Source organism: Lolium perenne, chromosome 2 (genome assembly GCF_019359855.2).
Source record: "Lolium perenne isolate Kyuss_39 chromosome 2, Kyuss_2.0, whole genome shotgun sequence".
NCBI classification, from domain to species: domain Eukaryota; kingdom Viridiplantae; phylum Streptophyta; class Magnoliopsida; order Poales; family Poaceae; genus Lolium; species Lolium perenne.
Window position 1 is genome coordinate 209474831 of NC_067245.2, and position 27926 is coordinate 209502756.

A 27926-nucleotide genomic window follows, 5' to 3' on the forward strand; every position below is an offset into this window, starting at 1 on the left:
CATCTCATTTTATTTGCTAACTTGCCAAGTGGCTTTGCCACTTGGCTTAATCCTTGTTTGATCTTTGTGTGTGTGTGCAGGGACAATATGCTGATCAAGATGAAGATCAAGATCATCTGGATCAAGCTTTTCAAGAAGATTATTTTGTGTAGTTTAGGACATTTCATTAACTTGTAATTTTCCTTTTTCTTTTTCTATTTCTTCAAATCTTGTATTGTGTTGTAAATTCATATTTCAATTCTGGATATTGTAATTGACATTGTATTTTGTGTGAATATCAATAAAGCTCAAGTTTCTCTCTAATGAGCTTTGTCTAAGTGTTTTATTATTCAAATTCTTGATTAATGATAATTGTTTAATAAATCATCTCAAGTTTGAATTATGTGATAACCATTTGATGTTTGAATTTGAAATTCAAATTCAAATTTGGTTTGAATTCATTCAAACAACTTAACTTGTAATTCAATCATGCAAATTAAGATTTCAATGCAATATCACTTCTCTCTTCTCAAAACCCTAATTTAGATAAGTAGAAACAAGTTCATCGCACTCTCGAAACCCTAACCCTGTAAGGTGTCGAGAGAGAAACCTGTCCCCCTTCGATGCAGTTTTGTTTTAAAAACGCGAAATTTCCCCGTAAATTACAATGCAATGCACATCCCTTTCTAAAATCTACCCCTCGATCGTCTCTAAACCTGGGACATTACAGGTGTGGAGGCCCTGGGCCTCCCCCAGGCCTGCCCTTCTGGCTCCGTGAATCTTCTGGGAAAATAGGCCCTTTGACATTAATTCCGGGGATTTTCCTGAAAGTTGAATTTTTACATAAAAATGAGACACCAGAGCAATTCTGCTGAAAACAACGTTAGTCCGTGTTAGTTGTATCCAAAATACACAAATTAGAGGCAAAACAATAGCAAAAGTGTTCGGGAAAGTAGATACGTTTTGGATGTATCAGCCAGCAATGCTTAAAATGATGGACGATGATGCTATCGGACGTAGGCGGCGGTGTTGCCAGCCGAAACCATGACGCTTCAAGCAAAGAGCGATGATGCTACTTCCCGTGGTCGCTGGTGTTGCTAGCGAAGAAGCCGGTGCTGAAAGTGTTGGGCGGTGGTGCTACTTGCTCGAGTCAAGATGTTGCAACTGGTTACAGACGATGTTACCAGCGATGGAGAACGATGCTACCAGCCGTAGTCGGTAATGCTGCCAGCCATGGATGGCGATGCTACTCGTCGGAGTTGGTTTTATTGACGGTCATGGACAACGGTGTTGCTTGTCGGACTCGGTTATGCTACAATACTATAATATATGTGCTACAATTGTTCTGCTGCTTTGCTACTTTAGTACAAATTTTTTGCTGCTAGGTCTACGCTTGAGTCTTCGGCGAGGCCTCTGGTCTCTAATTGACGATGCTACAATAGTATAATTGTTTGGCTGCAAGTGCACTGCGGTTTTGCTACTTTAGTACAAAAAAAATTCTACAAGGCCTCCGGCGAGGTCTCGGCGTGGTCGGCATTGCTTCAATAGCACAAAGTTTTTGCTACAAAGTCTCCGGCAAGGTCTCCGGCGAGGTCTCATGCGAGGTTCATCTCAGCTGGTCTTATTCTTTTCCATTTCTTGACGAATTGTTTTTTGCTTCAATGAAGCAAAAGTGGACGGCTTTTTGCACCGAGGAAGCAGTCTAAATGAGTCCTTGGCAATTCTCTTTTTGTTTTAGTCGAACCATTTTTCGCTTCAATGAAGTAAAAGCGGGAAATTTTTTTGCTGCGACGAAGCAAAGTCTACTTTTAAGGTGAAAGTGGACACGTGTCGCACATGCAAGCAGGAGGCTTGAAAACTCTAAGCCTATGATGGATTTCTAGCACTGTCCATAGCCAAACCAATAATCTTTCGCTTTAGCCTTAACAAGCAAAACGTAGGCGCATCTCTGCATTCTTGTCGGATATATTTTCACCGCCAAATTAAGCGCAGGTCCACGGCTAATCGTAGTCGGCCATGCACGTCAGTAGTGCTCCTACGCACCACGGATTAGGAAAGGTTTCTCACAAGCCTACAACTCATCGCTCCAGGAGTCATCGTCGGGGTTGATGGCCTGCCGCTTCCGGCACGCGGCGTTGGCGGCAAGGCTCTCGATCCAGAGGTCGTCGCGGATGGTGGAGTCGGCGTCATCGTTGCGGTGCCACGCCCAGCGCGCGGTGGTGGCGTTCACGACGCTCAGACGGCCATGCCCGAAGCTCGCTTCCCTCATCAGCGAGAGCCGCGCCAGCTTGTGGTTCTTCTGAAAGCTGCGTGCGGCCAGCACGAGAAAAATCAGGACATGATCTCGGAATGGTTCTGCTCATATGTAAATTTGCTTACTCGAAGGCAAGCCCTTCTCTGTTCCCGCCGTCGCCGACTGTGATGTACACCGGCCCACATGGGTTCGCCTCGTTGTTGTAGACTCTGGTCTGCAACAATGAAACATGGCAACACATCAAGACGCGCATCGAAAATAAAAAATAAAAAAAAAAAAAAATGAAACCGAGTCTAGGAGGAACTAGACACTTTTTAATATAGTAGAAGCGGGACTTGGCGTGACAATTCCGAAATTCGTCCCTGATAGGAATCGAACTCCGGTCGTTGGGGTGCGCCACTGCGACCCCAACCTCTGGGCTAAGCCCACGTCATCAAAAAATGAACTAGTGCTAGGAGGAACTAGACACTAAATGATATAGTAGAAGCGGGACCTCGGCGTGAGAATTCCGTAAATTGCTCTCGACGAGGATTCGAACTTCCGTCGTTGGGGTCTTGCGCTAACATGACCCCAACCACTGGGCTATGCCCACGTCCTCAATCAGACTTTCACGCGGTCGAAAAGAAAAGAAAATCAGGCAACTCACGAAGCGCTCGTAGGCGTGTACGTGGCCGGAGAAGACGACGTCGACGCGGACCTCGTATAGGAGTTTCTCCATGGCCTTTCTCATGGCCTCGCCCTCGCCTGCGTGCGCCGCGTTGGTGTTGTACCACGGCGTGGCGCGCCGGTCCACCCGGGCGAGGTCGCGCGCCAGCCAGCCGTACTGCTCCGAGGTGGAATAGAACAAACATGTAGTGTGCAATGAATTCGGATCAAATTTCAGTGAAATTAAATGCAATAATCAAGAACATAGGGTCTCAATAGCATCAGACACCATCCATTCGCACAATGCATCTAATAGAAACACGCAAAAGGTGAAATCCCAAGTGAGAAGGGAAGGGAAACCTACCAGATGATACTGCTTGTGTACTGCAGCTCACGTGCAGCATAGGGAGGTGGTAGAGGGACCAGAATCCATGGGACCTGCGCCAACAACAGTGCGGATCGGCGAGGAGGTGACCAGATGAGCCTGCCACCGCACACGGTGCGGGAGGCCACGGCCACCATGTGCAGGTGGGCAGAATAGTAGAGACGGGAGTCGTCGGGGCAGAGAAGCGAGAGCTCGAGGCGTAGGTCGCGGACGACGAGGGGAACCAGCCGGAGGAGCAGCGGCGCGGAATCACGTCGGCAACCGAGCCAAACGCCACGGGCTAGGGTTAGCCACGGCGTCGTGCTTGGGGGCGAAATGGAGAGGCGACGGTGGGTATCCGGTGGAGAAGATCAAGACAGAGCATCCTCGGCAAGCGGCAGCGGCGGATCCGGCCGGAGTACGCCGGGACGGTAGCAGGCGGCGGCGGCTCATCGCGGGAGTGCGGAGGTCTCGTACGGGTGGGGATCAATGGAGAGAATGAGAGGGACATAGATAGGGGGTTGGGCTGGTCCGACTAGATCATGTTGGGCTGGCATACTAGGCGAATTGGGCCGGCCCATTTTACCAAGGTTGGATTCTAAACGTAAATGGGTTGAGCCCATTTTTTCATTTTATCATAGGAGCTCTCTTCGTTCCCCTCTCGCGCACGCGATGTCGCCGCCGCCGCCACCGTCCCGGCCAACACCAGCAGCATCCGCAACCTCCACGCAGTGACGAAGCTTCCCCTTGGCCCCCTCCACCGGATCACCACCCGCGCTTTGTCGTTTCGCCTCTAATTGTGACGTCGCGGCTAACCCTAGCCTTGGGGCTCGGCTTGGTCGCCGGAGCTATTCCCGTGCAGGCTGCTGCTCCCTTACGTTGTCCCTTACACATGCCAAACTTTTACCATCATTCATAATCTGATGTCAAATTTTTCATTTGATTTTTTACAGATGCTCATTGCAATCTTGGGATCCTGCTGACATGCGTCGTGAAGGTATTAAACTTGACTTTGAGGTTATATAGCATGCTTTGATTTTTGCATTTTTGTGGAATCACAAAGGTACTTGGTTTGTACACATCTCCTGATTTTCTGTACCAAATATCAGTGAGTACTGACTCTTCACTTTGGTTGTAGGGTCCTTGTTTGAAGTTCATCCATGGCTCCTTGACAGGTTAGTATTCATCCTATGAAGAACTGAAGATTCACCCTAGAATCACTAGTGGAAAACAGGCCTTTTGATCCGGGTGGTTAGGGCCTTTTGTCGCGGGCGGCCAGCCGTGACAAGCAAGGCGCGATAAAAGGGAGGCCTTTTGTCCCGGGTCGCTTACGACCCGCGACATAAGGTCCACCACGTGGCAGCCGCGGGGCGCGCAGGGCACAGGCCCTTTTGTCGCGGGCGGTATTACCACCCGCGACAAAAGGCCCTCTACGTGGCGCGCGCACAACGCTGCTGCTTTAGGGTTTGAGGGGTGCAGCACCCCTCCCCCCCGCCACCGACCGCCTGTTATTTCATTTTTTTCGTTCGAAAATAAAAGTTGCATATATTTGTACGCTACTAGAAGTTGTACACGTTCATTCATTATATATATATATAGATCGATCAAACAAATATTGGAAGCAAAAGTCGATTCCCCTTACACATATTCGTAGATTCCCTACATATATACATGGAGCTCACGATCGACAAGCGGTACTAACGACCGTCTATTTGGAGGTAGAGCATCTATTTGGACTAAACAAGCCTTTGTTGTTTATTACTTCTCTAACCAAAAGTCCCGCCAGTTCCTCCGCGATTCCTAGTGCGTGTTCCTTTGGTTGGAGACTGTCCCGCATGAAGTCGACCTATATACGAAAATGAGATGAGTATGACTATATCAGTCTTGATAACGAAATATTGATGATAATAAATAAAGTTGTGAATGTTATTGCTTACGTCAAATTTATTTTTGTTCTGCTTCTCAGTGGTTAACATGCGAATGGACTCGCAAACGTAGTATCCACATAGATTCGTCCCTTGTGGCTGCTGGGGGCACGGTACAGGAGTAAATGTTAGCTTCTTTGCAAAGGTAATCTCCTTATGAAGATTCTTCAAAGCTTGCCAAGCCCTGCCAGGCAAAAGAATGATTGAATGAGTGGATAATTAATTGATATCACACGAAAGATAAAGCACGGCGATGAAGGAAATTACACTTGGAGCAACTTCTGCAAGTCCTGGAACCCGTCCACGCCTCTACTCAGTGGGTCTTTTACTTCAACTATTCCCTTATCAGGTTGAATGTCTAGTAGAATCCAGTGGAAGCTGCACATGTTATGCATATACGTCAGGAATTACACTTAACATCGAGTAAGAAAAATTGAATGTGCATAAAAGATCATTAAGACTCTCACTCGTAGTTGTAAGGAAACAATATTGAATCACAGAAATATTGCTCCCCCAAAAACCTTAGTAGGTTCCCCCCCGTTTCTTCGCTTTTATGCTTCACCGTTTCAACATGTATTTTATCTGGGTCAACAAACCCAACATTGATAATATTATTACTTTTGCATTCACTGATCTTCAGTCTGCATAAGATAACCCATAAGATATAATGAGTATATATATGCAATGAAAACGAACATGAACTGAATGAAAATGAACTTATATGTAGTTAACAACTTACAAGCAATAGCAACTCATGAGAGATTTGTCGAGGGCTTCTAGATTGAATAACTGCCAGAGTTCATTCATCTCAATATGGATCTCCTCCTTTCGGTAGTAATATTCCCATGGTATACTCGCCACGATGTACATTATGTTCTCCTTGCATGCATCAAGGTACCACTGATGCAAATTCCGCATATGTGTTGGCAGTTTATGCAGCTGCTCTCTGCTGACCAAGTCGGCCCCGTAGACAAATTTAGGAGCTATATCAGCAGTGGGTATTGCAGCATCTACTGCAGACAGCAATTCCTCCACGGTAACTGAACAAGCAGCCGCTAGCCTTGTAGCTTCTTCCATATCGATACCACCATGATGTTCCTGGTACAGCTTGGGAACATTAAGCACTTTGAGTGTTGGGATCGATTGTTTGGGCTGAGCACCGAGGAGGGGAACTTCCTTTCTCTTTTTGCCTTTTGTCGTTTGCTTGGCCTTGAGGGGTGCACTTGTTGAACTTGACTTTTTCTCAGCTGCACTTCTAGCTGATGATTTGCTCGTGCCAGCAATGTCCTTCTCCTTAGCCTTTTCATCCTTCTTTTGGTCAATTACCTTCGCAAGAGTGCGTGTATAGTCATCCTTCTTCTCGTGTAACTCATACTGCGATGGTGTGTTCAGAAAACTAGTAGCATATTCTATTTGCTTCTCTGTGTATGGCTCTGGCGCTGGAGGTTTTGGCTTATGAAAAAAATCATAATTGTATTTCTTAACAATGGCATCATTTTCCTCCGGGGTACGATCGTAAGGACGGGGGGGAGGAACCTTTGGTACTTTTGGGAGGGGCGACTTCTTGCGGACAGGACTCTTGAAATGCTTCCGGCTGGGTGCATTCCGAGTCTTAGTGGGCGGAGGCGGCGGCGCTGGAGATGGAGATGGACTACCGATGTCGTGGTCGATGTCGTACCCACGGGGTGATGGTGGCGACATGTGATCAGTAGGAGGAGGTGATGGTGGCCTGCGATCACCTGGAGGAGGTGATGGTGACCTGCTGGGACGACTGGTACTAGGTGCTACCCAGCCTGGCAGCCTGATGTTCTTCTTTTCCCAGAGAATGATTTCTCCCAGCACCTCTCTGAGTGTAAGCCCCCCATCACCTCCAGGGATATTGAGCTCCAATGTCTCCCACGACGGGACAACTGAATCCACCCCGACACGAGCATAGCCAGCTGGAATCGGATTGCCATGCCATGTTGCCGGCTCACCTTCAGGTCCAAATGCCGGTAAGACATAGCCGACCGCCACCTTAACAGAAACCTTCCTGAACACCTCATGGAGATCACAAGGTGTTTGCTCCTTGATTCCATCCAAGGGGTCGCCAGGACCGGCATCTATCATCATCCGTGTAGGAGGGGCCTCCGAGTCGGCCACGCTGTTGTCTCGTCGCTGAGATATGTCAGCGGTATTATCTGGCGGGCGCTGTCCTTTTAGTTCATTTATCTCCCGCTGCTGCTGCTGAAGCTCCCGCTGCTGCTGGTCAAGTCGGCGTTGGAACTCGGCCATCCGGTCATTCTGCACCTCCAGCTGGCGTTGTTTAGCTCTCGCTCGGCTTCTATAAGTCTCCGCGTCGGCCGGAAACCCAAGCGACCACGGAACACTAGGGCCGAAGCCTCTTGTTCGTCCTCCCTTCTCAGGATTACCGAGGACAAGCGTCAGCAAGTCTTTCTCTCTATCGGGAGCAAACTTTAGTTTTCCCGCCTTTATATCTGTCGTCACTTCAATCCATTTTTTCCTGGGTACCCTAACCCTGGTGTCACTTTCAAAAATGTTCCCTGTCTTCATGTCATACTCACAGCCATGCGCGAGGAACCAATTTCGAGCCCTAGTGTCCCATCCTTCTCGCGTGGGTTCTGGAGTGATCCCGTTCAGCTCCATCTCAGCCTCTTGTGCATCCCACTTAGGCATGGCTCTTCCGTAGCCCCCTCGCCCCGTATGATGGTGATATTTCTTCTCGCTTGCATTCTTCTTATTTTTCGTTGACAGGTTCACAGCCTCCTCTGATTCTTTGTACCTCACAAATTCTTCCCAGTTATGCTCCTGCTTCGCTAGGTAGTTCTCGAATAATGGAGGCTTCTTGTCTTTCTTATAATTTTTCCATAACCGGTTCTTATACGCCCGGAAAAGTTCCCCCATCTTCTTAAGAGCCCATTTCTTCACTAGCGCCCGCTGCTTAGCATTCTCAGACTCCGATCCCAAATCTGGCAAAGTGAAATGTGCCATGAGGTCTCTGAAAAGTGTGTCTTTGTACCTATCGGCAACCTGATTTTCGGACACATTCTTGGTCTTGTTCCATTCTCTGACAGTGATCGGGATACGATCTCTAACCACAACTCCACACTGATTTTTGAACTTCACTCCGACATTCTCGGGTACCACCGGTTGGCCTTCCGGTGATATAGCTTCAATTGTGAAGTGGTCTTTTTTGGTCAACTTCTTTGCCGGGCCTCGTTTCTCTATCTTATCTTCGGAGGCCTAAGAGAATACATATAGAATTGCATTAATGCCTCTATACTAATGCCTCAATACATATGTACATATAGAATTCCATTAATACCTCGTCATGACCGGAGCCATCGGCTTCTCCGTCACCGGAGCCGTCGTCGGCTTCTCCGTCACCGGAGCCATCGTCGGCTTCTCCGTCACCGGAGCCGTCGGCTTCTCCATGACCGGAGCCGCGGGCTTCTCCATCACCGGAGCCGCGGTCTTCTCGGTCGGCTTCTGTACCATCGCGGATTATGTCCGCGAACATGTCTTCCTGTTCCAAGTCCCGTTCGAATGGATCCATTGTTTCTGCAAAAGAATTAAATCGATAAGTACATGTTCTAACCCTAACCCTAATCAAACACAAACCAAACCCTAACCCTAATCAAACACAAACCAAACCCTAACCCTAATCGGCGACACGTGTTTGCGAGAGGGAGAGGGTGTCGGCGACGCGTGTTTGCGAGAGGGAGAGGGTGTTGGCGACGCGTGTTTGCGAGAGGGAGAGGGTGTCGGCGACGCGTGTTTGCGAGAGGGAGATGGTGTCGGCGACGCGTGTTTGCGAGAGGGAGAGTGTGTCGGCGACGCGTGTTTGCGAGAGAGAGGGAGAGGGTGTCGGCGACGCGTGTTTGCGAGAGGGAGATGGTGTCGGCGACGCGTGTTTGCGAGAGGGAGAGTGTGTCGGCGACGCGTGTTTGCGAGAGAGAGAGAGGGTGTCGGCGACGCGTGTTTGCGAGAGAGAGAGGGTGTCGGCGACGCGTGTTTGCGAGAGAGAGAGGGTGTCGGTGGACGCGTGTTTGCGAGAGAGAGGGTGTCGGCGACGCTAGTTTGCGAGAGAGGGTGTCGGTTTGCGAGAGAGGGTGTCGGTGTCGGTGGAGAGAGGGTGTCGGCACAAACTAAACCCATAAAGCAAATACATATACTAAAAAACCGTAAATACATATACTAAACATTTTTCTAAACTAAACATTTTTCAACCTAAAACTAATCAATTACATACTAACTAAACTAACTAATTACATTACATACTAAACTAACTAAACTAACTAATTACATACTAACTAAACTAACTAATTACATACTAACTAATTACATACTAACTAAACTAATTACATACGAACTAATTACATACTAACTAAACATTATATACTAACTAATTACATACTAACTAAACTAACTAATTACATTACATACTAATTAATAACTAATTAACACAATTAAGTATAAAAAATGAAAAAAAAGGCAGGGCGCCCGCGAGCAGGCGCGGCGGCGCTACCTCGGGCTTGCAGACGGCGGCGCGCGCTGGAAGCTGAGGCGCCGGCGGTGGCGGCGGCCCGAGGACGACGCGCAGGTGGTGGCCGAGGCGCGGCGCGGCGCAGAGAGGAGGGCGCAGGCGGCGGCCGAGGCACGGCGCGGCGCGAGAGGCGGCAGAGGCACGGCGGCGGCCCGAGAGGAAGAGGCGGGGGCGGCGCAGAGGCGGCGGCCGGAGGCGAGGAAGACGGCGGCGGCGCGGCCAATTTTGGCAGCCTGGCGGCGCAAAATCGGCTAAGTGTTGGCCTCCAGAGTCGCGGGTGGCGGCTCCGCCCGCGGCTCCGCGCTCTTATACCCACCCCCTTTTGTCGCGGGTGGTGGCTCGACCCGCGACAAAAGACCCCCCTTTTGTCGCGGGTCAAGCCCCCACCCGCGACAAAAGGGGGGGTCTTTTGTCGCGGGTCAAGCCCCCACCCGCGACAAAAGGCCTTTGGGGCTGATCCGCGGCACAGCCCATCCAACGGCTCTGGCCGTTTGAATCCAACGGCCTAGAGCCGTTGGATGGGCTGTGCCACGGATCAGCCCATCTAGAGGCCTCTTCACCCTTTATTTTTTGTATTTTAAATTAAAAAACTATTATTTCAATAACTTTTGAATGGTAACTCAAATACAAATGTTTTATATATGAATATTGATCAGAAAAAGGTAATGAACATGAATATGACATCCATATACCTTGATAGTCGGGTATGTTTCACCCCTGTGCACCGCCGCCGTGCCACACGTGTCGCGTCCCCGTGCCACGTGTCGCGTCCCGTCGACGCCGTCGTGCGACGTGTGGCCACCGCTTCCACGTGCCTCACCCGCCGACGCCGTCGTGCGACGTGTGGCCACCGCTTCCACGTGCCTCACCCGTCGACGCCGGCGTGCGACGTGTGTAGCCGTGGCTTACACGTGCCATGCCCCGCGTGCGCTATATATAGCGACGAGTGCGGGTGCAACCACACGTCGCCACCGCCTCCTCCGCTCATTCATCTCCGGGATGCCTCCACGTCGTCGAGGGGCGTCCGGTTTCCGTGGCGTTCGAGTGCGTCCGAGCGGTAGGTTCTACGCCGAGATACGCGCCGGTGGCTTCCGCCTCACCCTCAGCACGTACAACACGCCGGAGCTGGCGGCGCGCGCTTACGACGCGGCGGCGTGGCGTTTTCGGCGGCCACGGCGCGACATGAACTTCCCGGATGTTGAATCGCTAGAGGAGGCAGAGTTCCTCGCGCCACCGCCGTGCCTCGTCGACGACGAGGACCGTCGACGGCACCGCCAGGTGCAGCGCAGGATCGCCATCGCCGAGCACGACGAGCAGTTGATGCGCCAGTGGAGGGCACAGTTCCCCAACGACGTCGAGAACACCGACGCGTTCTTCGCTATCCTTAGGGCACAACGCAGGTCCAACAGGTGCCACCGTCGGGCCGTCGCCAACTTCGAGCTCGAGAACCCGAATACAACTTGGACCGAAGACGACCCTCGGTGGGATGACATTTGGACGGAGACAACCTCCGACGACGACTGAGACTAGACTAGTAATTTATCTATTTTATTGTAATTTCAATAAAGTTCGTTGTCGGTTCTATTAGTTTAAATTTAGTTTATAAAGTCGTTGACGGTTGTTTGTTCAATAAAGTGGTTGACACGAAATTTATTACGACTGAACTGAAATTAAAGTACAGAGCTCAACTGAAAATTAAGATACATGGCCAGATTCGAATGTTGGAGCCATTCAATCATAGTCGTGCCAAGCCCTATAATACTCGCCACTGTAGTCATCATAGTCGCCGACGTCATCGTCGCTAGCATCGGGGTCGCGGTTGGCCAACCTCGGCGGGTGAGCACGCGTGGGCTGGGATTGAGGGTAGCGCAGGCGGGGGCCACGATAGGCCAGGACGCTCTGGAGAGTCCGGCCACGCCACCACATCCGACGGCCGGCCTCGTTGAAGTTCGAAGGAGGCGGGCCGTCCTCCTCGTACCTGGCAACCGCCCTCTCACGCCGATTGATGAAGAAGCTGTCCCAAGTCGGGCTGTAGTCGGGATGCCACTGGGGATTTCTCCGCTGCTCAGGCGTGAGCTCGAAATAGTAGTGGTTCGTGATGGCCATCTCGCGTGGCACACCAAGAGGGATAGGAGGGACCGGTACGCCTCCGACGCTCAGCAACCAGCCGGTCGGGACGCGGTAGCCGGGCGGGCAGGGGTAGTTCGAGGCGCAAAGCGCCTCCGCCTCCCGGGGTGTTAGACATACGATGGAAGCCATGGGAGAGAGTGATGAGGTTTGCAGATATGAGTCCAAGCCTACATATATATAGTGGAAAAATGGCGGGAATGCGGGAAGAAAATAGGCGGGAACGAAGTGGCGCGCGAAACTTTCATCCCGGGTGGAGGCTCAAACCGCGACAAAAGACTGGGGGAGGCTTATCTAGGAGGGCCTTTTGTCACGGTTGGTGGCTGCAACCGCGACTAAAGCTGTCGGCAGGATAATAAGGATGTGTCGGTAACCTTTTGTCACGGTTGGTGGCTGCAACCGCGACTAAAGCTGTCGGCAGGATAAGGATGTGTCGGTAACCTTTTGTCACGGTTGGTGGCTGCAACCGCGACTAAAGGTGTCGGCAGGATAAGGACGCGTGGGTGGACGCACTGCTCGATGAGATAAAGCATGTAGCGCACGACGGCCTGTCGAAGGAATAAGACAAAGTAGAAGCGGTGCCGTGCTTATAAAAGGAGCATCGATACGCCTTGCCAAGCAGATCAACAAGCCAAGCACAGTTTCATTCCCATGGATGAAGGAAAGGGTTGGGAAATCTCCCGTGGCGCAGCTTCTCGAAGATGTCGTTGGTGCACACGCCCTACGGCATCTTCGGAAGCTGCTCCTCGGAAAAATTTCCATGCAAGCCCGTGAAAGACTCCGTCTCCTCTAACAGTGTTGGGGAAAGGGTTCTCATTATTATATAAATGTAGAGATTGTCTTGGGAACTATATATGAAGAATACATTATTACATCGCCATCTAGTGTTGTGATCTTCTACGCCGTAGCCATGGAGAATCTTCATCATTTAGCAAGATGCTTGGGTCAATTTTCACCGTGAAGGGCGGAATTTCTTTAAACTTATTATAATCTTCTGACATGTCTGTCTTGTCATCCACTCCCACGATGTTTCTTTTCCCCGAAAGAACTATGTGGCGCTTTGGCTCCTCGGTTGATGTATTCTTTTGTTGATTTCTTTTTCTTGATTTGCTAGACATGTCCTTCACGTAGAAAACTTGAGCCACCTCGCTGGCTAGGACAAAAGGCTCGTCAGCACGCAAGATTGTTGGGATCCACTGTTATCATACCGTACTTATCGTCAATATGTATAGCGCTGAGCTTCACCCATTTGCACCGAAACAAAGGGACCTTAAAAGTGGGACCATAGTCAAGTTCCCATATCTCCTCTATGTATCCATAATATGTGGTGGTCTGCCCATTCTCGTCTGTTGCATCGAAGCGGACACCGCTGTTTTGGTTGGTGCTCTTTTTATCTTGGTCGATCGTGTAAAATGTATTCCCATTTATCTCGTACCCTTGGAATGTACATATGTTTGAAGATGGTAACCTGGCCAACAAGTACAGCTGCTCCAGTATGAGATGGGTCATTAATGAGATGTCTTTGCAACCAACTGCCGAAGGTATTCATGTGTTGACGTGTAATCAAGGACTCGGGCTGGCCCGGGTTTATTTCTCGTAAAACATTCTTATGTTTCTCAATGTACGGAGCCACCAAGCTGGAATTGTATAGAACTGTGTAGTGTGCTTGATTGAAAGAAATCTTGTCCCTCCACACCGTTGCTTTCCTTCCTAGTGTGCCTTTTCCAGTCAGCCTCCCCTCATACCGAGATTCAGGAACACCAATCGGCTTAAGGTCAGGAAGAAAGTCAACACAAAACTCAATGACCTCCTCGGTTCCGTAGCCCTTTGAGATACTTCCTTCCGGCCTAGCTCGGTTATGAACATATTTCTTTAAGACTCCCATGAACCTCTCGAAGGGGAACATATTGTGTAGAAATACAGACCGAGAATTCTAATCTCTTCAACTAGGTGAACGAGGAGGTGCGTCATAATATTGAAGAAGGATGGTGGGAACAACAACTCGAAGCCGACAAGACATTGGACCACATCTTCCCGTAATCCCGACAAAGTTTACGGATCCATTACCTTCTCCCGAGAAATTGCGTTCAGAATGCACATATCTTCACAATGGCTAGTCGAACATTTTCTGGTAGAAGTCCCCTCAATGCAATCGGAAGCAATTGTGTCATAAGCACGTGACAGTCATGGGACTTCAGGTTCTGGAATTTTTTCTCCTTCATATTTACTATCCCCTTTATATTCGACGAGAAACCAGACGGAACCTTGATACTGAATAGGGCTTCAAAAAATATCTCCTTCTCTTGTTTGGTAAGAGCATAGCTGGCAGGCCCTACAAACTGCCCTGGATGATTGCCGTTTCGTCCTTTATGAAGTTCCTGGTCCTCCCGTGCTTCTGTTGTATCTTTTGTCTTTCCATACACGCCCAGAAAACCTAGAATATTCACACAAAGATTCTTGGTCAGGTGCATCACGTCGATTGCGGAGCGGACTTCCGGGACTTTCCAATATTCTAGCTCCCGAGAAAATAGATTTCTTCTTCCACATGGGCGCGTGTCCGTCATCGTCTTTCGGAACAGGTCGATCGCTGGACCCTTTCCAAAGATAACATTTAAATCCTTGACCATGTCAAATATATCAGCACCACTACGGGGGACAGGCTTCGGACGGCGGTCTGCCTCGCCATTGAAATGCTTGCCTTTTTTCCTTAAGGGATGCTTACGCGGAAGGAAACGACGATTGAACGGGTACACAACTTTTCTGCTTTTTCCCAAATATTTACTTTCAGTCTCATCTAAACAGTGTGTGCATGCATTGTATCCTTTGTTCGTCTGTCCTGAAATGTTACTGAGAGCAGGCCAATCATTGATGGTTACGAATAGCAACGCTCGTAGGTCAAATTCTTGCTCCGTGTGCTCATCCCACACACGTACACCTGGTTTGGCCCACAACTCCAAAAGTTCATCGACTAATGGCCTTAGGTACACATCAATGTCGTTGCCGGTTGCTTTGGGCCTTGGATAAGCACTGCATCATAATGAACTTCCGCTTCATGCACAACCAAGGAGGAAGGTTGTAGATACATAGAGTCACGGGCCAGGTGTGGATCGCAGCTCTGCTCCCAAAAGGATTCATGCCATCTGTACTTAGACCAAAGTATAAGTTCCTTGCCTCACCCGCAAAATCCGGAAACTCTCTCCCGATGTTTCTCCACCGCCGACCATCAGCCGGGGTGCCTCAACATCGCGTCTTTCTTACGTTCTTAAATGTGCCTTCGCCACAACGTTGCATGCTCTTTGTTTCAGAACAAACGTTTCAACCGTGCTATTATTCGAGAATACCACATCACCTTCGCAGAACCCTCTTCCTGGGTGGCTCGCCCTCAACATCACCAGGGTCATCTTTTACGATCTTATACCGCAATGCACCACATATCGGTCATTTATTCAAATTCTCGTACTTCTCACCGCGGTAGAGGATACAATCATTAATGCATGCATGTATCTTACGCACATCTAATCCTAGAGGGCAGACAAGCTTCTTTGCTTCATATGTACTGACGGGCAATTCATTATTTCTTGGAAACAACTTCTTTAATATTATCATCAATTTCTCAAATCCCGAGTCAGTCACACCGACCTCTGCCTTCCATTTCAGCAATTCCAATATGCTACCCAGCTTTCTATGTCCATCTTCACAACCTGGGTACAACAATTTGTGGTGGTCCTCTAACATCTTGTCGAACTGCAACCTCTCCTTATCCGTGTCACAGTCTCTTCTTGCATCAGAAATGGCCCGACGAAGATCATCATCAACAGGATCATCTGATGCCTGTTCTTCACCTCCTTCTTCTTCATTGTCGTCCATTGCGGTATCAAAGCATTCAGAGAACATAGATCGGTACTTCTCATCATTATCTTCTTCCTCATCGCCGTCTTCCATCATAACCCCTTCTTCTCCGTGCTTGGTCCAAACATTATAGCTGGACATGAACCCAAACCGAAGCAGGTGGCTCTTAATATCTCTTGAGCAAGAGTAATCCTTCTCGTTCTTACATTTTAGACATGGACAGCACATAAAACCTTGCTTCGACTTGTTGGCCTCGGCCACAAGCAGGAAAGAATTCACGCCCTCTCTGAAAGCGGGAGCACATCGGTTACCGTACATCCATGGATGACTCATCTGCATCATAAGTACAATTATATATGTATCAGATGCAATCACCTTGCTAAAATTAGTATTGTACGGACTATGCATATATATATAGTCGAGAAAATAGTTGCTAACCTTTTAGGATCAAAATGAGAAGAAATCTTATCAAATAAAACCAAGTGGCATCCCTCTCACAAGCATTCCATCAAACACCTCTTGTGCACATGTAGAAAAAATGAGCTAGCATACACCTCCACCTTCACCACCAAGGAAAAAATGAGGTGGGGGGTGGCTGACTGCTTCTATATATATAGGGGGGACATTTTGTCGCGGGCCGTATTACGACCCGCGACAAAAGGGGTGGCCACGTCGCTCCTACCCCTTTTGTCGCGGGTCGTAATACGGCCCGCGACAAAAGCCTCTGCGCGCTCCACATGGTTTCGGGGCGACGTGGCCAGGCCATTTGTCGCGGGTGCAGGCGCGCCCGCGACAAAAGGCTCCCACGGAAGCCCTGTTTTCCACTAGTGAATGTTCATTTAATCCACCATGTAAATGGTCTTCCTTTCAAAATCAACTGGAGAGTGGTCCACATCAAACATAGATTCTATATTCTTTTGTTGAATGAATTTCATAAAATAAATTATGACCTAACTCGGTTGAAATAAAACGAGGGATGCTCTCCAATCTCCCATTCAGTAATGTGTAAATGTCGGGTGTGTCACTGAAAGTTGTGGTCATGACGTATATGCAAATCATTTTAGTACAGAGATAAACTCAAAGGCTATATTTTGTGCTAAACTGAAATTTGTTACACAAATATGTATTACAGTATTACTTTGTGCTGTCTATTATTTCCAAGCATTTTGATCTGATTTTTTTGCGAACTTGGCCGCAAAACAACCCGTCTGAACTTAGATACCAAAGTTTGTCAGTTGTATGCAGTTATGCACTAGCCCAAGAAAAACCAATCGACACCGTAACCCTCTCATAATTATAGATGTCACAAAGAAACCATTATGGCATGTAATTAAAACTTATTATTCCTTCTAAGCAATAGATAGATATATTCCTACCCCGGACATGGTAGATGAGTGTAGAATGAAGATTACATTCCCTATCTGGATAACATACATCTCTAGATATATTCCTACCCCCGACATGGTAGATGAGTGTAGAATGAAGATTACATACCCTATCTGGATAACATACATCTCTCAAAATTGACATTGATCTGCATCTACATGCTTTCAGGTGTTTGTTTGCGAAATGTCGCGACAGTTATTTTACGAAAAAATCTTGATGTTTCCCTGACAAACCCATAAGTCTGCGTCGTCCTCAACGCCGTCTCGACCGTCGCCGCTTGCCGCCTCGCCAGCACTGCTACCTCCCCGGCCACCATGCCCATGTCCTTGCCCGCACAGCTCCCTACCTGGCCGCCACGCCCTCTACCACGCTGCTCTCTGCCGCTCCCTCGCCGGCCATCCTCATCCGCATTGAACCACGAACCCTCATCCTCATCTGAGGATGATGCCGCCAGTGGCGATGATGACGTGGTCGAGCAGGTCCCCCCAGCCGCGTCTGACACCGGGGATCCACTTCGGCGCCAAGGTCGTGGCTGCGTAATGGAGAAATGTATCTAGTGATGAATTCATGTATTTGAAAATCGGGTACTGCTTTTTTACTTCCATAAGGCCAGATTTATTCATAACTGTTCTTACTTATTTGAACTAAAATTGCTCATTTGGTCATATTTTAACACATGAAACTGAAACTAAACCTGAACCTTGCATAAAAGTTCTCAATATATATTCAATCATGAAGTTTGAACTCTACACCTTTTCAGAATAAGTTGTTTTGGTTGGACAAGAACCTGAATGCGCTTCCATGCATTGATAGAATGAAATAGAAATTAATTAGAATAGCTCTTGTTCATGAGAACCAGTACTGCCTATTTTATCTTGTGAGATGATTTGTATGGAAGTTCATTATTTAGTAAATGTGTTTATCGATCTCAAAAAAAAAAAAGTAAATGTGTTTATCCAGAAAAGCAATGTGTGTAGCCAACCTAAAGGAAAGACTACTATTTGACATTTATCCTGCTCAGTAGTTGCTTCAGGGGTTGGTGACTGGCTGGGTGACTGAAGCAATATGACTGAAGCAATACAACTGACCAGATATGCAACTGACTCAGTTAACTTTGAATTGCTCATCTTATATTCTAGATTCATCTTAGTGTGATTTTATCTTATAAAGGAAGTGACATGTGGGATCAGTAGGTTTTGAGTACAACATTGGTTTTATGTGGTTTTTACGGTTAAGATTTGCAGAACTTGCTACTTGCCTCCCCTAATTTATGTTATAGCAATTCACTTGCGGCGTAGCTAGTTTAACTGCATGTTTGGTTTTTGTTTCCTTTGTGCATCTGCGAGTGCACTGTTCAGGTCCGAGTTGTTTTATATTAGCTGCTGCTGATTGCCGTTAGGCAACGACAATTTAGAACTCAAACATGTGATTGGGTCATATGTCCTGAATATGCGCTAATAACAAGTTCAAGGGTTGTCTAAGACGAACAACATGGTGTAGTATACAAATTGCAAGTTAAGTGTGTTGAATAGGTTCCCGGCCTGTGGCATGCTGTTTCTCCCATCTGATGTGTGCTTGCCTTGAACCGTTTAGTTGTGGCAAGGAGTAGATGAATTTGTAGTCATAACACAGAAGCTCCCCTGAATTATAACACGGAATTTTGTTTTGCACTATAAATTGTTTTTACTCAGCTGATGCTATTATTCATGTAGCCTACAACATGGTCAGTTAAGTTCATTTTAGAGATACCACTACACTTGCACCACAGGCTATTGTCTCTGACAGGGCGTGAGACAAATATGTATGGATTATCTGCTTTTACTGCTCTTTATTATATCAACAAAGTAAGTTCTATCAGGTGCCCAGTTGGAAGGTTTATCAACAAAGAACCCATTTAGTAACCCATCCTTGTACATCAATCTACGACACACACTTTCTTTTTTGAAAAATAAAAAGGGAAAATAATAAGGAAAAAAGATCATGGGGACATGCGTGCATGTGTTGTGATCTTGCTTTTTACATCGTATTGATGGCCTCCCCGTCTCCACCCACTGCTCCGGCCGTCCTGGTCCAGCGGCAACGCGGGGATAACCTAGGCATGCCTCCTCCTGCTCCTCGAGGCGACAAGAGCGACCACGCGCTCAACGACCCTGGTCCCCGCCACCATCTTCCTCCGCCGTGCTGTGCCCATGTTTTCCTCATTTGAGATCAAGTATCATGTATTCTTCAGCGAACTCGTTCTTCAAAGGCAGAGGAAGCAATTCCAGATTTTCCGGTGGTACGAAAATTCGGTTACGGTTGTCGGCAGCACTTGCAAAGTTATGATGAGAGGACCTTTGAAATTCCTGAACCGTGATGAGATCAGTCAACCATCTCTCTCTCCTGGAATTGTATTTTGACTGTTCTCACTGGTCATGGGCTTGGCAGAGGTGAAGATTCAGAAACTCATGCTCGAGCTCGGCTTCATGCTAGGTAAGAACTGTTTTATGCTTTAGCATATGATGTTCATGATTTGTTCGGGTGGACTAAGCCATCGGTGGGACACGTTGTTCACGTGTTAGAAAGGTGTCATAAACATTGAGATTCCTCAGATTAATATGGGTATGTGTTATGTGTTATGTTTCTATTTAGAAATTTCTAACACATGTTATTCAATTAATTTCGTGTTGTACATAAGCTAAGCATTATTAGAGATAAACAAGGTAAATAGAAGTTGTATGCTTATGTACTCCACTCAAGATATAGGCTTCCAGTGTTTTGGTCCATGTTCTCTTATCCTTGTTTTCACATAGCTATTTTCCTGTAACAAGTAAATTGAGCTAGACAAGCTTTACTAATTCTTGGTTGATCTTCCCTATTATTCCTACAAAAGAAATCTGGATGTATTCTTATGTACTCCGCTCAAGATAAAAGCTTCCAGTGTTTTGGTTCATGTTCTCTTGATTTCACATAGATATCTTCCTGTAACAAAAAAGATGGAGCTATACAAGTTTACTAATTCTTGGTTGATTCTCTAAACTATTCCTACCAAAAATGATTGGTATTATGCCATGTACTATTGGCCCATGACTGTTGGTGTCTATCCGTCTACATTTTTTCTTTTAACTATATTAAGTTACCTCACAGAGGATTTGTGATTCGATAACCAGGGAAGAAGAAGGCCAAGGAGAAAATAGGCCAAGAGGGCCAGACCAAGAAGTGTTGGTAATCGAAGGGCCCTTTCGATGTCGCCATGCTGTCTATTCCGTTGCGATCACGGCGAGCTACTCAGTCCTACTGTGGTTGTTTCGAAGATGGAGCTAGCTTGAGGATGCAACATGTTGTTCAAGCCGAAGCTGCAGAGGAGGATGACGAGCTGCCGAGGAGCGGAGAGCTGCGGAGGATCACGGCGAGGTGCCGTGAAGCCAACTAGATTGCTAGGTGAAGGTTTCTACAGTGAACTTGTTTCGCTTATCAACTAGTTTGGATTTGCTGTGTTTGCATTTGCTAGTGTTGGCTTTGAAGTTCTATGTGATGGTTTGTTGGAGTTATATCTATGTACTTTTATTAGCAGATGGTGTTTTATGCGTTTGTTGTTTCTGTAGATAGTTTGTTGTTTAGTAGAATTTTCAAATTATATTGTTTAGTTTAATTTGATTTCAAACTACATAGGCATAAATTGGGGCACTTGTCAGAGTGCCTCAGTAGCTTGCTACCTATTGGGGCACTTTCCAAATTGCCCTAAAAGGTAGCCACTACAGGGGCATTTTTCAAACTGCCCCAAAAGGTAGCCACCTATAGAGGCACTTCTCCAAACTGCCCCAATAGGTGTATATCTATTGGGGCACTTCTCCAAACTGTCCAAATAGGTAAGGCATTAGAGGCATTTTGGCCAAAATGCCTCTAATAGGGTGTATTTAGGGGCACTTTGAAAAGTGCCTCAGGGCAAAGTGCCCCTAAATCCCTACCGTGTAGTAGTGCAAGCTGCTCCTCACCCTCTCCGCGATCCGCGAGATGACGAGCTATCGCCACCCGAGAACTGCGTCCGTACCGTGTATGGTTTTCTTCACGAAACCTGATTACTATACATCTCAATTAGTACTCACCGACTATAGTTCTAATTCCAAAGAACTTTTTCTGCGTGCATTGAAATTTGAATTAAGTAATCTACTATCCGGACATAGGTCAACTCCTGGCGGATAGCTCCGGCATCCCCTGACCCCCAACCCCACGTCGCTCCCGCACGGGGCGACCAGGGGAAACCCTAGCCACCGCCGGCAGGCTCGCTTTCGAGCCACATCCCTCCGTCGGTGCCGCGAGGTCGATGCGGTGGGGGCGGCACCCTTGCTGCCAAAGGTTGTGGGGGCGAGCTGCCGTGGAGGTGTGGAGGTGTGGTGGAGGGCTTCGCGTCGGCCTGGTAGGAGGCGCTGGTCACCGGCGCTGCATCGGGGTGAGCTGGGCGCCGGGGCAGCGGCCCCGAGATCTCGCGGTGGAGGAGGCAGCCGATGTGGCTGCGCGGGCATGATTTCAAATACTTCACTTTTTTGATCCACTCCCACAACAAATAGTTCACTTTTTTAATAATTTATCTTCATACCAGACATGCTTTCAAAGTAGTATAATAAAATTTTCATATGTAGAATCAGTTTTCTCAAGTAGAACCATAGTACCATCAGCATATCGAAGCATGTTAACTCCCCGAGGAAGTAGATGAGAAAAAAGTCCAGAAATATGACCTGAAGATTTAGCATTCTCCAATGTTAGAGTATATCACGTCTAGGCTATATTTGGTAGTTTAAGATTGTACTACAAGTCTATCTCTACTAGGCTTCTTGCCCTATCACGTCTAGGCTATATTTAGTAGTTTAATATTGTATTTCAACTCTATCTTTACTAGGCTTCTTGCCCTCCAAATCTTCTCTAGTATATAAAAAGCCCAAGAAGCTCAATGTAATCAGCAATTACCACATATCAATACAATCAATATTCCGCGAACATTGATGGTATCTGAGCGGTTCTTTCCATGACCTAGGGTTTAGCGACCCACCGCTTCCGCCGCCCGGGGAGATCGATCTCCACGATCTCCGCCGGGGGCATCCGATCTCGTAGCTAGTTTTTTATCCGTATTATATTTGTTCCGTAGTTTTTAGCAAATTTTTCGTTCTCAACGCCAAGCCAAGCTACAAGTACTGCACGTCTACATCGCCGATCTACACCAAGCCGATCTACTTCTCGCCGTCAACACCTGCATCATCCGTGGTCATCATCACCGACAACCGCATCATCGCCAACACTCATGGTCACAACACCAATGGGGATCTTGACACCGGCGACAATCCACGCGGAACCCAGGTTTAATCCCCGGAATCTACTTCAAAAACTACTTCGCCGTCTTCGTCCCCTGCGAGCTCGCCGCCAGAGTTGCAGTCTATTTTTGTTTGCACGCTCGTGCTTAATTTTTCTTCTTGAATCTCTTTCGTCTACTCCGACATATCGGCGGACAACTTCTACGCATCGATCGATCACGGAGGCCTTCTTTGCTACTCTGGCGCGCATGGATCATGGTGTTCCCTGTCTTCACACGTCCGGTACTAGCAACACCGGCGCGTGCCTTCGTCCCTGGCACGCTCCCAAGTTCTGCAGCTCTGCAGCGTGTCACCTACTACTTCTACCACAACAACAACTTCCTCCTTCCGAGGGTCTTCCCGGAGTGAACGATGACATCGACCAAAACACCATCTACCACGACAACAACAACTACATCTACATCGGCATCAAGGCTACACGACGTCTTCAACTTCTTCTCGGACCGTCCGCGTCACTACCGATCTGACTGCGAGGGGGGGGGGGGTAGATTATATCACGTCTAGGCTATATTTGGTAGTTTAATATTGTACTCCAATTCTATCTCTACTAGGATTCTTGCCCTTCAAGTCTTCTCTACTATATAAACAGCCCAAGAGGCTCAATGTAATCACCAATTACCGCATATCAATACAATCAATATTCCGCGATCGTTCATCCACTATAGCAGCTAGACCCTCAACAACAAAGTCAAAAAAGCAAAGGTGAGATGGGAATGGAATCACCTTGCATAATTCCCCTAGAACAAGAGAAATAAGAGCCTTGCTCCCCACTAATTTTAATAGGAAGACTCCCTCTCTGCACAGACTGCATAACCCATGAAATCCACACATAGTCAAAACCTTTCTTCATCAGAACCTCCTCGAAAAAAAATCCTAGGACACTCTATCATAGGCCTTCTCAAAATCCATTTAAGCACAATGCCAAGAATTTTCTTGACCCTCAGCTCATGCAGCACCTCTTCAATCACCACAATCCCATCATGAATTTGCCACCCCTTGCTAAAACCAATATAACATGGTTTAATCACTGAATGAGAAACATGAGCCATCTTAGAGGCCAAACTTTTTGTCACCACTCTAAGGATCACATTAATAACAGCAATGGACCTGAACTGCTTTAGGTTCGAAGCATCTTTGACCTTAGGAATCAAAGATAAAACCCGATAGTTTACTCTGCCCGGATCCTCTCTCCATGCCCACAAATCATCCATAATGCATTTTACCTGAAACTTAATCACTCCCCAACACTTCTTAAAATAAAACAGGAAACCCATGTTGGTTTTCATATCTTTAATAACTCATCCATAATTCCTTGACTTACTCGTTTTGGATGTTGATGATCTGGGTGAGTCATGTGAACCTAAAAAACATCTTACAGGTAGATGAGAAACACTTCCATAATGTATACCTTATTATCTCGATAGGTCTGTGCTGGAAGACGATCTCCTTGAAGATGAGAACCGAACTAGAGGTCGCTAGATTTAGTCCCTACTGGATGAGGTCACATGGAACGTAAGTAGGTCGCTAGGAAGAATGAGATATTTCATGCTTGATGAAAAAGTTATGTAGGTATGTCAACACTCCTCTACGATGTAAGGCCACATGGGGGTGAGGCCTCCCCTTTTGTGGTGACCTAGCACACCACTGCATGTTGTAGTGTGCAAGTCGTTGGCATAATACTCACGGAACAGCGTTTGACGAATATTACACCCAACTGAGTGGTAAAACAAAAACATCGCATGTCCATAATTCCCATATATTCATAGTAAAAAAACATCGCCATCTTAGCCTTGGGGCGGTGGGGAATTTTTCAAGATGCAAAATTTCAAGCCCATCAAGTTTTGTTGGGCGGCACACCTTGTGCTAATTAACCTTGCACTTTCCACAGGTAACTTTGTCACAACCCGCTTGGAAGTTCAATCATAGAAGCGCAACGATTCTCTTAATGAGCTCTTTAGGATTTTGGTAAATCAATGGAAGTTATATGGTAGATAGCTTGGGATGTGAGGATTGCATGAACCAAAACTCTTTGGCCAACCATATTGACATTTTTCCAATCCCCAGAGGCAAACTTGCTGGTGATGTTATCGTCAAGGCGTTAAAGGTCTGCTCTCTTAAGATATTGGGCACACAAAGGGAGTCCCAAGTAACGCATTGTAAAGGTGGATCTTGTAGCTAGGAAGGATTGGAGTATGTCATCAAGATCAATGTACTCATATCAGATGCTATCCACAAGACCTTTTTGGCAATTTGCGCATAAATCGGTAACATTTACAAAGTTACCAACAATGCATGCAAGGGAAACAATGTCTTCTTTGATTGGATCCACAAAACCATTGCATCATCGGCATATAGAGAGGTGCGTGCCAATGGAATCCTTCCCTAGAGATGGTGGAGGAGACCTTGCTTGGTTGCCTTGCCAAGGAGATGGTTGATGGGGTCGATGGCCAAGATGAAGAGGAGGGGGAAAGGATCTCCTTGCCTAAGACCACTTGCATGCTTTATTGGGTCACATGCCACTCCAATTAGTAGAACTCTCGAGGTCGAAGTTGATAGAAGTGTCCAAACCCAATCACCAAATTTATTTGGAAAGCCAGAATGTTGGAAAATATCCATAAGATAGTCCCATCTTACCGAATCAAACACCTTTTTGATATCAAGCTTGAATAGGAGGAAAGGTGTTTTGGAGCGGTGGAATTATTGAACAAGGTTTCACACATATATGTAGTTGTCGTGAATGCTCATCTTCTTGATGAAGGCAATTTGTGAGCATTAGACACAAGGGAGCCCATATGAGGTGAGAGACGAGAGGCCATCATCTTGGCAATATATTTGGCGTTGGCATGGCCTATAGCCCTAAAATCCAAGATGTCTTCGAACCCCGTCTTTTGTTTTGGAATAAGAGCAATATTCACTGAGGCTATCCAATGAAGGTTTGAGACACGGTGGAAATTTTGAAAAACATGCATGATCTGTAGCTTCACTGCTATGCTCCAACATGCCTTGTAGAAGGCCCCGATAAATCCATTGGGGCCCAGGACTTTGTCACGTGCAGACCCAAAGACGGCGCACTTGACCTCCTCCTCCATGAAGTCACCGTCAAGCTCGGAAAGATCGCGCTCCGAAACCAGAATATGTACGTTGGCCCAAATTAAATCGGTGGTTCTTGGAGTCGTTTTTTCATAACCTATGTAAAATGGCTTTGTATGATTGTCTTCTTATCCACATAGTTTGTGACCCATCCGTTATTGTGTTATAGTCTACGTGTGGATTTTTTTTCTTCGACGAGAATGTGGAAAGATTTAGTGTTGGCATCTGTCTCCTTTAGATTATACTTGAAGCTTGTCTCTTTCTCGCACGCTCGGGCATAACCAAACCAATAATCTTCGTCTTTAGCCTTAACAAGCAAAACGTACGCTCATCTCTGCATTCTTGTGAGATATAATCGGCAACGCGCGTCAGTAGTGCTCCTACGCACCATGGATTCAGAAATGTTTGTCGCAAAAAATTCAGGATCCGTAACGCGATAAGACACAAGTCACAAGCCTACAACTCATCGCTCCAAGAGTCATGGGCGAGGTTGATGGCCTGCGGCCGACACGCGGCGTTGGCGGCAAGGCTCTCGAGCCAGAGGTCGTCGCGGATGGTGGAGTCGACGTCGTCGTTGCGGTGCCACGCCCAGCGCGCCGTGGTGGCGTTCACGACGCTCAGACGGCCATGCCCGAAGCTCGCCTCCCTCATCAGCGAGAGCCTTGCCAGCTTGTGGTTCTTCTGAAAGCTGCGGGCGTTCACCACCACAAGAGAAAAATCAGGACATGATCTCGGAATGGTTCTGCTCATAGGAGTGTATGGAGTATGTAAATTTTCTTACTCGAACGCGAGCCCTTCTCTGTTCCCGCCGTCGCCGATGGTTATGTACACCGGCCCACACGGGTTCGCTTCGTTGTTGTAGAGCCTGGTCTGCAACGATGAAACATGCCAAGACATGAGGACTCGCATCGCGTGTACGATGTCAGTCTAACATACTTTCACGCGGTCGAAAAGAAAAGCAGGCAACTCACGAAGCGCTCGTAGGAGTGTACGTGGCCGGAGAAGACGACGTCGACGCGGGCCTCGTAGAGGAGTTTCTCCATGGCCTTTCTCATGGCCTCGCCCTCGCCCGTGTGCGCCGCGTTGGTGTTGTACCACGGCGCGTGCACCAGCACGACGAGCCACGGCATGGCGCGCCGGTCCACCCGGGCGAGGTCGCGCGCCAGCCACCCATACTGCTCCGAGGTGGAGTTGAACCCGGCGTAGGAGCCGAGCATGGCGACGTGGACGGCGCCGCCGGCCGCGTCGAAAGAGTAGTAGAGCGCGGACGGCGAGGCGCTCTCCTCGTGCGGCATGCGCCAGCGCGCGGTGTAGGCCAAGAACGGGTCCGGCGAGCCCGGGAGCACCGGCATGCCGGCCTCCACCTCGTGGTTCCCTTCGGTCACCATCCACGGCCGCCGGCTTGCGTGCTTCTGCACGAACCGCCCGAACGTGTCAACTGACGAAACTGCTTGGCCTACAGTAAACAATCGAGTATAAGAAAGGGTGTACCAATCAAGTTGATGATGCTCTGTCTCGTCACCCAGCTCTCTCAATTGGGGAAGTGATCTCCATTACGATGGGTACCCCGACCTGGCTGGACGACATTGTTGCGGGATATGGTAAGGATGCAATCACTCAGCAGATTATCCGATAGTTGGGCAAACCGGACTCTAAGGTGAAGCACATGTCTTGGGATGGACACCTGTTGCGCTTCAAAGGGCGTGTATGGGTGGGCGGCAACCTTGCCATGCAGCAGCAAATCCTCCAAACACTGCATGCAAGCGCCATTGGCGGTCACTCAGGGATCCAGGCTACTTTACAGCGGATAAGGCAGTTGTTTGCCTGGCCACAGATGAAGTCGGCGGTGCAGCGGTTCATTGATCAATGCAGCATCTGCAAGCAAGCTAAGACGGAGCGAGTGAAGTACCCCGGCCTCCTTCAGCCCTTAGCAGTGCCTGACTCTGCCTGGCAGGTGGTGTGGCTCAATTTTGTTGAAGGGTTGCCCAGATCGTCGGGTTTTACAACCATTCTGGTCGTGGTGGACAAGCTAACCAAATATGCACACTTCTTGCCTCTCTCTCACCCTTATACAGCGGCTCAAATTGCCCAGCTCTACTTCGATCAAGTCTTTCGCTTGCACAGCATGCCTGCGGCACTCATATCGGACCGGGACAAGGTTTTTACCAGCAAATTTTGGCGGTCCTTGTTCAGGCTGAGCAAGACAGAGATGCGAATGAGCACGGCTTATCATCCGCAAACGGATGGGCAGACGGAGCGGGTCAACCAATGCCTCGAGACTTACTTACGTTGCTTTATCAGCACCTGCCCCGCAACGTGGAGCAAGTGGCTTCCGCTAGCAGAATTCTGGTATAATACGGCCTACCACACTGCGATCAAGACCAGTCCATTCCAAGCTCTGTATGGCCATGCTCCG

General features: G+C 47.9%; 2 protein-coding genes and 2 long non-coding RNA genes across 4 annotated transcripts; 2 read left to right on the forward strand and 2 right to left on the reverse strand.

Moving 5' to 3' along the window:
* Positions 1–1901: 1901 nt before the first annotated feature.
* Positions 1902–27920, reverse strand: LOC139830101 (purple acid phosphatase 22-like). The gene is made up of 6 exons (XM_071825577.1): positions 27876–27920; positions 27576–27704; positions 27083–27263; positions 26482–26966; positions 26292–26380; positions 1902–2285 (listed from the first exon to the last, which is right to left on the reverse strand). The coding sequence occupies exons 1-6, from the start codon at positions 27918–27920 to the stop codon at positions 2051–2053; spliced, it is 1164 nt and encodes a 387-aa protein (XP_071681678.1). The 3' UTR covers positions 1902–2050.
* LOC139836124 (uncharacterized) lies at positions 3769–17607 on the forward strand. Its single transcript, XR_011752322.1, has 3 exons — positions 3769–4239; positions 4381–4417; positions 17244–17607. It is a non-coding gene; the product is annotated as an uncharacterized lncRNA (long non-coding RNA).
* Positions 4426–6085, reverse strand: LOC139835082 (uncharacterized). The gene is made up of 5 exons (XM_071825066.1): positions 5907–6085; positions 5635–5808; positions 5435–5545; positions 5180–5351; positions 4426–4440 (listed from the first exon to the last, which is right to left on the reverse strand). The coding sequence occupies exons 1-5, from the start codon at positions 6083–6085 to the stop codon at positions 4426–4428; spliced, it is 651 nt and encodes a 216-aa protein (XP_071681167.1).
* LOC139836123 (uncharacterized) lies at positions 18148–20639 on the forward strand. The gene is made up of 2 exons (XR_011752321.1): positions 18148–19547; positions 20225–20639. It is a non-coding gene; the product is annotated as an uncharacterized lncRNA (long non-coding RNA).
* Positions 27921–27926: the final 6 nt, after the last annotated feature.

Coding starts and splice junctions, on each gene's coding strand:
- LOC139830101 (XM_071825577.1), bottom strand. CDS start 27,920: ATGGCCATACAGAGCTTGGAATGGACTGGTCTTGATCGCAGTGTG. Junction 27,705..27,875: donor CTGGTCTTGATCGCAGTGTG/GTAGGCCGTATT, acceptor TGTCTTGCTCAG/CCTGAACAAGGACCGCCAAA. Junction 27,264..27,575: donor ATTTGAGCCGCTGTATAAGG/GTGAGAGAGAGG, acceptor GCTTGCATGCAG/TGTTTGGAGGATTTGCTGCT.
- LOC139835082 (XM_071825066.1), bottom strand. CDS start 6,085: ATGCGGAATTTGCATCAGTGGTACCTTGATGCATGCAAGGAGAACATA. Junction 5,809..5,906: donor CTCATGAGTTGCTATTGCTT/GTAAGTTGTTAA, acceptor TATCTTATGCAG/ACTGAAGATCAGTGAATGCA. Junction 5,546..5,634: donor TTGTTTCCTTACAACTACGA/GTGAGAGTCTTA, acceptor TAACATGTGCAG/CTTCCACTGGATTCTACTAG.